General features: G+C 31.7%; 1 protein-coding gene across 44 annotated transcripts in view; it reads right to left on the reverse strand.

Annotated features, from left to right (window-relative positions):
- The window catches only part of lola (longitudinals lacking), a 604,955-nt gene that overhangs the window by 520,090 nt on the left and 72,626 nt on the right, over positions 1 to 12,239 (reverse strand). Inside the window, exon 5 of one of the 44 annotated variants that reach the window (XM_072526358.1) lies at positions 2,546 to 2,793. The exons of the other annotated variants lie outside the window; for them this stretch is intronic. Coding sequence (XP_072382459.1) covers positions 2,561 to 2,793 — 233 coding nt within the window. The 3' untranslated portion in view covers positions 2,546 to 2,560. Of the gene's footprint in view, positions 1 to 2,545; positions 2,794 to 12,239 lie in introns of those variants that run through there. 44 annotated transcript variants of the gene reach the window in all.

Below are 12,239 nucleotides of genomic sequence, written 5' to 3' on the forward strand. Positions count from 1 at the left end.
GAGATGGCTTTTCTCTTGATTGACGTATGAGTTCATCCCAATCTTCTGGCAATTCTGGACTACACATTCTCTTTTTTTTTATCAATCAGGTCAAAGTCATGGTCATTCGGAAGGAAGGAATGGATCCTAATGGGAAATATGTGGGTTATTTTTTTAAAAAACTTTTACAGAAGGCACCAGCATATATTGGAAATAAACCATACCATGGTTTTTGTTCTGACCTGAACATTGATGCTGAATCATTCGCCAGATCGTGAATTCCAAGTACATAGTACCACAGTTGGCTTTTAAAATACACGTCGCTAGTTCTTATATGTGGTAATGGGAGGTTTTGTTTAAAGTCGCACGATATAGCCCTACCTCTATCTACACTTGATTTGAATTTACAATGTATTTTTAATTCCGTAAAATTACTGGCTTTTCATAAGTGCATATTTTTCCAATACCTACTGATTACAATAAAACAAACTAGAAATCATATGCACGTTATTATCTGAGTAACTCAAGTTATACTAAAACAAAAATAAACATTAAGAATTAAGAGTAAAAACTGCCGATGTCAAATAATATTGGTTGTTATTAATAAAATATAATACTGACCTTGGTTGTTTAGTCAAAAAGAGCGTAGTTAAAAATCGTTATAATTTTAGGAATATAGCGGTTTTTCACACGATAAAATTCTGACAAATGTCAATGTCAATTTGCTACCAGGAAGTGCCTGATAGCAAAAATTTAATAAAACCAAAATTAGTTGTTTTTGAAATAAACCCTTCAATTGCTTTGACATGTATTTTAGAATATAAATATACAATTTGTCTTGAGATTGATATAAATTAATCAATACCAGAGATAATATTTGTAGATTTAAATATATATGGTACCATAGAAGGCCAAAGAATTTTTTTTGTAATATTTATTGTTAAAAAATAATATTTATAAATATAATACATAAACGACAGGTAATGAAAGTTACCTATAATTGCAAAATCATTTCTACTATAATAATAAGAAAATAGTAAAATTTTGTAAAATAAATATTTATTTTAAATTGTTTAGGTTAGGTTACGCGCAAATATTTTCACTTTTGAAGCCTTTATCTTTGGCGTATCAAAGACGTCTCTTTTTAAAGGAATCATTTTAATTTTTTTGTCAAAAGTTGAACTTTTAATCTTTTAAATGGTGTTTTTTTAATGTTTATAAACAAAACTCCGCGAATTTTTGAAAAAAAAACAGAGCTAACTCAGGTTTTAAAGGTCATAGGACATTGTAGTTTTTAATTCATGTAAAAATACCAAAATTTCGAATAAAAAATAATTAACTTCCTACATGTTGATGCATCTGAGTAATTATAAATGTTTATAAGCATAAAATCACAGTACTTTTGTAAACCTATTTTACAATATTTAACATAAACTTTTTAATCGTTATATGATTTAATTTGATAATATAGGCATATCTCTTCAATTTGGTGGCTTTTAAAGTTCATGTAGACCCAATTGTTTACGCATAATAATGTTGTAGATAAAAGCTTTCTGTAATAAACGATTTTAAGTTTACAATAACTATTAAGTAAAACTTCTTGAAATTTGTATAGAAGAATATTTGTGATATTTGTAATTTACCGGTCTTTACCTTTATTATTTAAAATAAAATGGCGATCTTACACTGTTTATTACAAATCATTATCACCAAATTTATCAAAAGCAGTTGGATACCTGTATCCAAAGTGTCAAGAAAAAGGCTTTTTTCCTAACTTCTCTGGTCTACGACCGCCTCTGATCTACAAACACGTTATGTTCCGTATACGCAAATTATGCCGAGATGTCGAGTAGTTACAACAGACATAGATTATGGTGAAGTGCAAATCTGTCTGAACAGCAAATAAACACTCCTCCTCTTGGGTGTCATGTCTTTTGAGGTCGACGATTATTACTGCATATTCATCTTTGACACGAGCTTGATCGATTAGAGTATTTGTGTCTTCCTTGGTCCATTCTTCCTATCTTCTATCTTTCCTTCTGTTATCAATCGCACCTGCCTCGTATTAAATAGATAACACTAACATTTAGCAATAACACCAGATTTGCAGATTTGCCCCAGAATGAATACCGGCGAAACTATCCGGCAACAGGACCTCACCATAAATGATGCTTGCTTTAATATTTAGTTTATATTTTGCTGGGAAAATAGTATGCTTTAAAACAAAACTAAAAATTTGCTTGTTTAAACACTAGAAGCCAATCAAAGAACTGATATAACATAAACGAGATCTACTATTGCGTCAAAAATGGTAAAGCGTAATTCTCTCCCTCATTGACACAGGAATTTAACAAGTAATAAAAATTGATTCGCTACCACAATGCAGCTTATATTGGAGAAAACGAACTGTTTTATGTCGAGGAAGCGAACGGACGGACTGATACTTTTGTTCAAATTATTATTGGAACAGTCTTTAAATCATAAAAATATTTAAAAATAACATTCATTTTTCAACATTTATGATATATACCACATTTTCGTAATAGTAATATACAATACTCAAAAAATAATAACAAAATTTTTATAGAAAAGTGTCATGGTTGTGTTTAAAATTGCTTCTTCTAATCGACCTTCTATAAGGATCTGTGAAAAATTTTGCCTTGCACCCTCTTCTGGCACATCTCCACCTAATAGTCCCTTTATTTTGGCCAATTCCAGATATCCTAAACTTTTCACCATCAATCATCAACATTATGTGCCCTCTCTGGCTTGTAATTTCTTCGACTTCCAAGCCATTGGTGAGAAATTTAAAACCTACAAAGTAATGATTGTTTACCTTTTTAATAGATTGTAGAACTTGAAGTTTATTCGAAGTACCAATATTATAAGGAACATAATAACGGAAACATAAATTGGTACTACACAAATTCGAAAAATGTGAATTCGAACAATGTAGCAAGTTTTGGAGTAAACAATAGTTGAAGGAGATTATACTGAGATATTAGCTACTCTTGTCATTTTAATAAAGGTTACACTTTGAGGTTTCATATCTTAATCTAACTTAAAAATAGTGTATGTGACATGAAAATTTTTTCGATCTTTCGGCATTTTTCTTTCTTTCTTGAGATTACCGGTACAAGATTTTTCGGTAGATATAGATGAAAAACCTTGTGTTTTGCTTTTTCATTAATTGCACCACTATTTCGCTCATTTTGTTTTAAGCGTAATAATCGCATAGTTAAAATATTGGATTTAAGATTTGTCGAATTATTTGAGCATTTTAGTGTACAATTATTTTTTAATATAAATGTTTTAGCAATATAAAAAACTATTTAAATTTGCCATTGAATAATTTTTTACATTTTTTAATAAGTTATAATAGGGGGTGGTTGTAAGGGTTGAAATTACCTATACAAAATTACATATTCCATAAAATTAATGTATTATAATAAAACCTGTTTGTAAGATTTAAGGTAAAATTATTTTTGACAATAGGGGCAGTTTTCACCCCTATAAAATATAAATGTATTGACACACGGTAGATGTTGAAGTACATGGTAAGTTGAGCTTCACTAAAATGTTTTATGCAAATCTATGCACACCCATACAATATGGAGATTATGCATTAACGTAGGCTTCTAAGAGTGTCAGATCCATATTATTTGTAATTGATAAGTGATCTCTTGGTGTCTGCACGAGATTTTAAAACTTTTTAGTAATAGTAATTTTGAAAGTAGCCGATTGTATTTCTTTTCAAAGAAAGTCTCCTGACTTCTTGTTGCATCAGTAGTATTTTTTTATAATTTCTGAATTTAGGTGAACACAAATAGTTGTGGAGTCTACTATACTACTATAATAATCTACCTACTAATTCAATTAATTCTCTATCCAGTCCCATTTTCCACAATTTTTCTTTATTACCGATTAAAATTTTATTTAATTAATACATTATTCAAAATAAAAATGAAATGAAATAATGAAATATCTCGAAAAATAATTACTTTATCGTTACAAATGAAGAGTATATTATTTAGATAAAAAGTATTGGACAATAGAAAAATTACGCTAAAATAGCAATTCCGCCAGTGGCGTAGAATTTGGGAGAGATCAGCCGTTCACTTCCCCTGTCGTACGCATCTGCTAGTAGCCAGAAACATTTATTTTACATAATTTAGTAAAGTGTACAGTACCTACACTTCTTGTCAAGTATGACAAGGATATGTTAAATAGTTTTAAAGTACTGGGTACTTTTGTGTTCTGATTTGTAGGTACACATAAAAAAATCGACAATCAAAAATAGTTCTCAGGTTTAAAGGGATCCCGGCTGCCGCCTGCCAAAATGTGGTAATCGATGTGGTAAAACAAAATCTTGGCAAGTTGGTTTAAAAATCCGACAGAGTCGGATGTGTTCCTTTTTGGTTAACTTTTGTCGCCGGAAAATCAACCTACTAATTCATTCCTAACCTACGTCTACACCTATATTTTTGTGTTGTACTTCACCAGGCCATACGATCAATGATATTTCATCTAAACTCGCTAACTTTACTCTCTCTCCCGCTAGCTGGTCATGCTACCCACTTTACTAAATCATTAAAAAATGCTTGGTTTTAGATACGACTACGACATCTTTATTATTTATTGGTTGTGTTTTACTCATTTTTAATTAAATTTTAATTTGTGACAATGATAATATTATTCACAAAGCCGATATTCCCCCATTGTCAGTCCCATTGTCAGTGCATATAATTGCCTCCACACTCATTTGCAAAATAACTCTACAACCCCTCACCGAGAAGGCTTCATCCTTTGTCAATAATTCTTTTCATTTTATCGAACAGCTTAAACAGTAATCTATATCACCCTCAGAAATTCTAGTCAATACATTTGTAGCATCCTTGCCCTACGGCAAGGATGCTTTAGTATCTTTTCAAACCCATCTGAATAGTATACATCCTAGTATCCAGTTCACGATGGATATGGACACTGATTCATCCCTATCGTTTCTCGAAGTTCTCATAAGAAAAATCATTCTCAAGATTTTCATCACTCTGTTTTCCGAAAACCCACTCATACCAACCGCTACTTGCATGTTAACTCTCATCATTCATCTTCACAAATTAATTCAGTCAATAATTCCCCTTGTCTCCAGATCAATACACCTTTGATGGTGCAAGTAGATCCGCTGAGATCTCTTTTGTAAAACAACCCTCATCCTAAATGGTAACCTTGAAAAGTATATCAATAAGAGCATCCACAGGCATAAATCTCCCACTCAATCTCAAGCGATAGACTCAGACCGTCATCACAGAAAACCTTTTATGCCTTACATCAAAGGTGTCATTTTCAAAATCCTTAAATCAAAAGAATAAAGACAATATTTACTCCTCAAAAATGCCGCCCTGCCCCCGATCTTACATAGACCAAACCAATCGTAGAATCTAAAATAGGATTTATGAAAACGTTCAATTTCTGTTCGCAATTCCGATTCTATTTCAGCTCTAAGTCAACATCTTCTTACAGTTCACAAAATTAATCTTGAAAACTCTAGAACCATACTTCTAGAATTATCCAAGAAGCCATAGAGAGACCAGGATAACCACGCAACAGATGGAGAGACAGCATCGCTAAAGATCTTAATACCATAGGCTTAGAGATGGACAAAGACCTTATAATCGACCGGAGAAAATGAAGATAGGTAGTACAGTCAACCAAAACCCAAGGCGAGGTGTGGAGCTACAGAGTAAATAGGTCAGTAACCAAATGAATTATCATAAAATCTTTGCAGGAACTCACCTCAAAAATATTGCCACTATTTTAAAGTCATTTGCTCTAAAATATATAATATACAACAAGAATTTATTTTACTACCGAGTTAAAAAAAACAGCTTAATTTTTATTTTAACAATGATTTTCGAAGTGGAAATCGAAACGTGCGCTTTTGGATGAGCGCCTATGGTATTTTATTGGTCGTCGAACATATTTTTTAAAGACATCAGTTAATAGAAAATATTTAATTTTAATATTCAAACATTCTTCCTACCAGGATTTATCATTGGGTATAAGATATCTGGATATTTTATATAGAAAAATGGTTTTAATTTCATGGATCTTGCTTGCTGTAGTCTGGTTTCTATTTCATTTTCGTACATTATTCCAGCTTCGAGCAATACAGTCGGGCGAAATTGAATATTACCATCCATTTTTTTCGCTTATGTGCTAAATGACCAATAATTGGTGGCTAACTTTTTCTTAGACTCAATGAGGAATAAAATACACAGTGTTTAACATCTTTTTGCAGTATTACGGTATTACATTACCGTAAGATATTTATTCTATCTTTAAAATTTCAATTTTTTTTATTATCTGATAAATTCTTGCAAAATTCAGTTGACTAAGCTTTTTTCATTCACAGATTGTCCCAAAAACTTTTTTGAAATTATATACACAATTAAAATCTAAAACTTTTTATTAAAAGACAAAATATTTAAAATGCTAATTATAAAATAACAACATTTCCAAAAATGTTTTTACTAAAACTATAAAATATTACTGCACTAATACTAAACAATGCTAAATAATCACAGATGTAAATACTTTGTCTACATTTTTATTATGAGAATTTATTATATTAAAAAGCATACACTACAAAAAGTTACAATATTTTATTATTATAAGCCCCTCATAAAAACATAAATATTCAACGAGGTGTTGTCGATTCATAAGAGTATCCAAAGTTGATTTCAGAAGTGACAGGTGTATCAGAATGATTCCGCGATATTCAACATCACGGGCTATGAGTCCCAAAAAATATAACACTACTAACAAAAGTACCCATTCACAATCACTATCACAGACTAAAAAGAAAATATATAATGAGGTAAACAAAAAGATGATCAAAAAGACGTTTTGTTTTTTATTATATCTAAAAATTTCTTAAAAATATTAAGTATTTCATGGTCTTTTATAAAATTTTCTTTTTGTGCTTTCCAGAATGTTTGATTTAAGAAAAAAAAACAGGAAATTATTATCTATGGGGTCAATCTCCTCAGAATTTATTTGTCGCATTGACTTTAACTCCTTTTCTATACATATAATTGCAAAACTGTGATTGAATACATGATTTTGTTTAATTAAGTAAAATGAACTTTATTTGGTATTGGAAGAGAGTAATAAATCACTTACAAATGGCCATTTTTAGGTGTAGGCGAAGGGCGTGAATAACGGCTAGTATTGGCATATTAACCAACCGGTATTTTTTAAGGTTGTACCACGATACACAAATACCGGTATGCTACTCAAGGAATAGAAATGTGTACTCTGACGCGCATGACGTCACCTGCGAAGCAACAGTACAGGGTAACAAATACGGTGTTCGAGATGTAGGATTCCCTGTCCCGGTAGATGTATTTGTTCATCGTGCGGTAGATGAATTGTTTTTACAAATTAATCACCCATGTGATAAGTCTTTAAATATTTTTGTTTTTGCAGATCCTTCACATTTGATTAAACTTGCCCGAAACTTGCGATTTTATTATTGACATAATAATCAACAAGGATTACTTTGAAGCGCTACTAAATATATCAACTTCAGAATTGACAATTGCGCATAAATTGACACATCATCTCTGTTTAAAAGGCTCTATGAGGCAAAAAGTGAGACCTGCACTTCAATTATTGTCAAATTATGTGGTAAAAGCTCTTAGTTATGCTGGAGAAAATGGACTTATGCCAAAAGATAGTTACTGGAAAGAAGCTGCTGTAATTGTTCAGCTATTTAATGATGGGTTTGATCTATTAAATCCTCGATGTAAGTTCGTTGCCAATTCTCCAACACAAAATGCATATGGTACAGATTTAGATAAGCAGTCACGTCTACTGGATGAAATGTCAGAAATGGTCAATTCAACGAGGGTTGGTAAACATAAAGGACTTATTCCATTTCAAAAAGAGATATTGCTTACTAATAGATCTCTGAAAGAGTTACTTTCTACAAGCAAAATACAACGTTGACAATATTTTAACTTCGAGGTTGAATCAAGTCGTGCTAGAGAACTTTTTTTATATTCGAAAAATGTATGGTGCAAATGACCATCGTTCGCCAATAGATTTTAAATATAGATTAAGGTGGTATATTTAGGAAAACATTCGGCGGCGATCTTTACAGAATGTCGCAATATTATTGAAATTAGTGAATCCTGCGCACGTAACAGCTCATTAGAAAGTCGTCAATTGCCAAGCAAGCGACATTTCGACGTCAGAAGATATTTGCTTGACACAAAAAATGCTGTCTAATTTGGTAGAAAAAACTGAAGGTTCGAAAGAATCTCAGTCTGAAGAGGACAAAATACTTCAAAATACATTTAAAAAAGCTCACTACTTGCAGGAGGATCATATAATCGACGATGATGTTTTGAAAGTCGCAGACAATTATGAGGTGAAAGAAAAAATTCATCGGGACTCTTTGAAGTATGTTGCTGGTTTTGTTGCGTATAAATTCAAACATAACTATAGATTAGGAAACCATACAAAAACTTATGAGACATATATGGAACCAGATACAGACAGTCTCAAGAGGTTCTCTTTTGTACCTAAACGAAGAATTGTGGGAAGCTACACTGAAAATGTACAATCCATGAAAGCTCTTTATAGAAAAAAAAACCTAAAATCTTTCAACAGCTGGTACAGAAAACTTTAGCTCAGCTTGAGAATACCACGATACCATTTGAGATACTCCAATGTCTCAGTAGGACATGCACATATATAAGATTAAGAGAAATGAACAGACAGATTAGTTTCAGTAACTATTAAAGAAAACTCGACAAAAATATGTCAAAGTTTGTTAACTTTTAGAAATAAATTTTAATAATGTAATATAAAAGATTCAATAAATCTTTATTATGAATTGTCGACCGGATTCATTACTGAAACATTGTAAATTAAGCTAATGTTGGAAAATATAAGTCAAAGTTCGAAGATATTTTGTAACACATTAATTTAAAGCAATTTTCTCTAATTTTAAATGTTAATTAAGTGATTCAGAAAGTGCTTTTAATATTTAACCATTCTATATAATTTGTTCAAAATACATGATCTTGGAAATATTCCAGTAATGAATCCGACCATCCAAATTTGTATAAAATAGAATTATTTTTATGCTTATTAATTGAAAAGACATTATTATATTCCTACATTAATATGAATATACACACTTTATGTAGCGAAACGTCGAAAAAAGTTTTTTTTATTTTTTCAATAATCAGAAAACATATAATCAAGAAAAAATAAAAACATTGTAAACTATACAATTTATAATATAGAGTGCCAAATATGCATGCTTATAATATATTTGATTGCCTATATATTTGATATTAACCGACTAACAGGGCAAAGTGCTTTAATAGAAACTTTGCTTCGCACGTGACGTCACACAGTGTGACAGAGATAGAGCTAGCGTGCGCACTGGCATACCGGTATTTGTTTATCGTGGGTTGTACATTGCTGTAATAATTTACAAATACATATGGTAAGGGAAAAAGTGGGATTTAAACAATAATATGCAATGACCAATAAATGGCGACGTACATCTCTGTGCGAATGCAACCAGTTACAAAATACCTAGACACACTTTAAGAGAATTGTATTAAATAAAAATTCTAGGACTAGAGACAACAAAGGCGTTTGGAGTGTTCCAATCTGTCTTCACCAATAAATAGGAAGGTCTTCTAAACACAAGGAAATGCTAAGGAAGCAAGAGAAACAGAGAATTCTATGAATCGGATACTAGCGGAAGCAAGAATGGACATATTATTTAAAACGGAAATAATAGAGCAATGAAACTTGGGTCATCCCTACTAAAAGAATTCTGTTAGTGAATATTATGATTAACAACATTTTAACATCAAAGCAAAATAATAGATTAGCTAGTGTCGAAACGAGATATTTATTAATAAAAAATTATCAGAGCATCTGTGAAGTGACCTTCAAATATTTGAAGAATCAGAAAGGGTAACAAACTTACTATTATCCCCATTTGGTATGTAAATCGAAGTAGTAGAAGATTTAAACCGTAAAATAGGAAACTAGTATTCAATATTTGACATTATTCTTGGAAATAGACCCTTTACTTCTACGGCAGTTGGGATTTTCATTTCAATTTAAACTTCTTAATCGTTGATGCTAATACATGATATAAAGCTAATACTTAGAAATTTTAAATTTGGAATGTCTACCTCTTCTGTACTTTACTTTGTAATTATCTCATTATAATTCGCCCAAGCAGCCCACCTGAGAATATTTTCTGAAATAGTCTAGTTTGTCTTGTCTAGAAAAAAAATTCTAAATCCAATAACAGTAAATAATAAAGTATATGTCTTTCTTTGTGTAATATTTACAATGTAAAGTCTTTCGGGGTTCATTAGTAAAAATAACTGTCTTCGTCGTCTTCTTTTTAGACATGACTCTGTGTGTTTTTGAATATGCTAGTAAGTTGTCGTTCCAATCGTTTTCGTGGTCTTCCTACTGATTGGGGAACCGTCGCTTGCAGTCTTTACTATTTTATTTGTTGTCATTCGGTTTATATGATCGTTCCAGTTTACTCTTCTGTTTCTTACCCAGTCCTTGATGTTTCACCACCTTGAATCTACGTCGTATATATGTACTTCTAGCTTTATCCCATAGTGTTTGTACCATCAATTTTTCATCAAACAACCAAAGTACCAAAGTGTTTTCATCTCTGCTGTTTCTAACATCCTTTTTGTCCTCTCTGTGTCAGATCGTGTTTCTGCCGCGTATGTCTTTATTGGTCTGATGACTGTTTTGTAAATTATGCCTTTCATTTCTTTCCCGATATTTTTATTTGTTCATATTGTTTCATTCAGGCAACCTGCCGCTCTATTCCCTTAATCTTCCACTTCTGCTTCGAGCTTTCCGAAGCTAGATAATGTAATGTCTAGATATTTAAACTCCATCACTTCTATTATCTGACCTTCCAGCTTCAATGTATATCTTAATAAATTTGCTGTTATATCCATGCATGTTGTCTTTTTAGTGAAATTAACATATTCTGGCGGTTATATTAAATTGGTGCAGCATACGTTGTAAATCATCTTCACTTTGAGAGAGTAGTATTGCGTAGTCTGCATAGCAGATTATTTAAGTTGTCTTTCTCCCGTTTGATATCCTTTTTTAGTTCTTACTTTTTTTATTATTTCATCCATAATCAGGTTGAACAAGGACTCAGGGAATCTTCCTGTCTTATCCCATTGTCAGCTTTAATATGGTCAGTTAGTTCTTCTTTTACTTTTGCTGTTATTGTGTTGTTTTGGTAGATATTTTCGATAGTTTTGATTATTCCTAAAGGTATCTCTCTTGCGTAAAATAAGTCGATGACCTCCTTTAATTTAAAAATAACTGTGCTAAACATAATTAAAAGACTTTAATGCCCAAAATATTGTGAACAGTGACAAAATTATACGGTGGAATAATCGACACTTTTTTCAATAATTCAAAAATAACTGGAATTTAAAAATGAAAAATCTATCGATGATGTTTATACGAGCGGAAAAAGTGTAACCTTGAGCCAACCAAAACCATCTCCAGGAAGGCTTAGAAAACATATCAACGACGATCAAAAAGATTGTAAGAAGAACATTACATTCCTTAGGCTACTCTAGACTCTAGGGATATTCCTTAGCGCTGCTACTGTTTGGTTATGTAGCTATATAGGCGTATTCTAAAAATTCCTTGGACTGCAAAAGTCTCAAACAAAGGAGTGTTAAGACGAGTTGGACATGGCTGAAAGCGTATGAACACAATTAAAACAAGAAAAACATCATATCTGGGCCACATTCGAAACGATAAATACTCTCTTCTACACCTCATCATGCAAAGAAGAGTAGAGGGAAAAAAGGATTGGAAAGAAAGAAGAAATCTTGGCTAATATCAGAGATTGGACTAACCTGAGTGTTGAACAGATATTCCACGTTGCAAAAGATAGTGAAGCGCTTAAAGAACTGATCGCCAACCTTTGTTAGAAGACGGCACAATAAGAAGAAAAAGAAGCTACTGTTTAAAATATACCTGGAAGAAGCACTCAAAATACGGCGACGGAAATGGTAATAATGGTGGTAATGACACAACTCTCTTCTCTTCTGCTCACGGACGATTAAGGGCCATACTGCCATATATGCTAAGAAAACTGATTGATGAATACGAGAAATGGGGATTAAAAATAAATGTATATAAGACCAAATAAATGATAA

Source organism: Diabrotica undecimpunctata, chromosome 3 (assembly GCF_040954645.1).
Source record: "Diabrotica undecimpunctata isolate CICGRU chromosome 3, icDiaUnde3, whole genome shotgun sequence".
NCBI classification, from domain to species: Eukaryota; Metazoa; Arthropoda; class Insecta; order Coleoptera; family Chrysomelidae; genus Diabrotica; species Diabrotica undecimpunctata.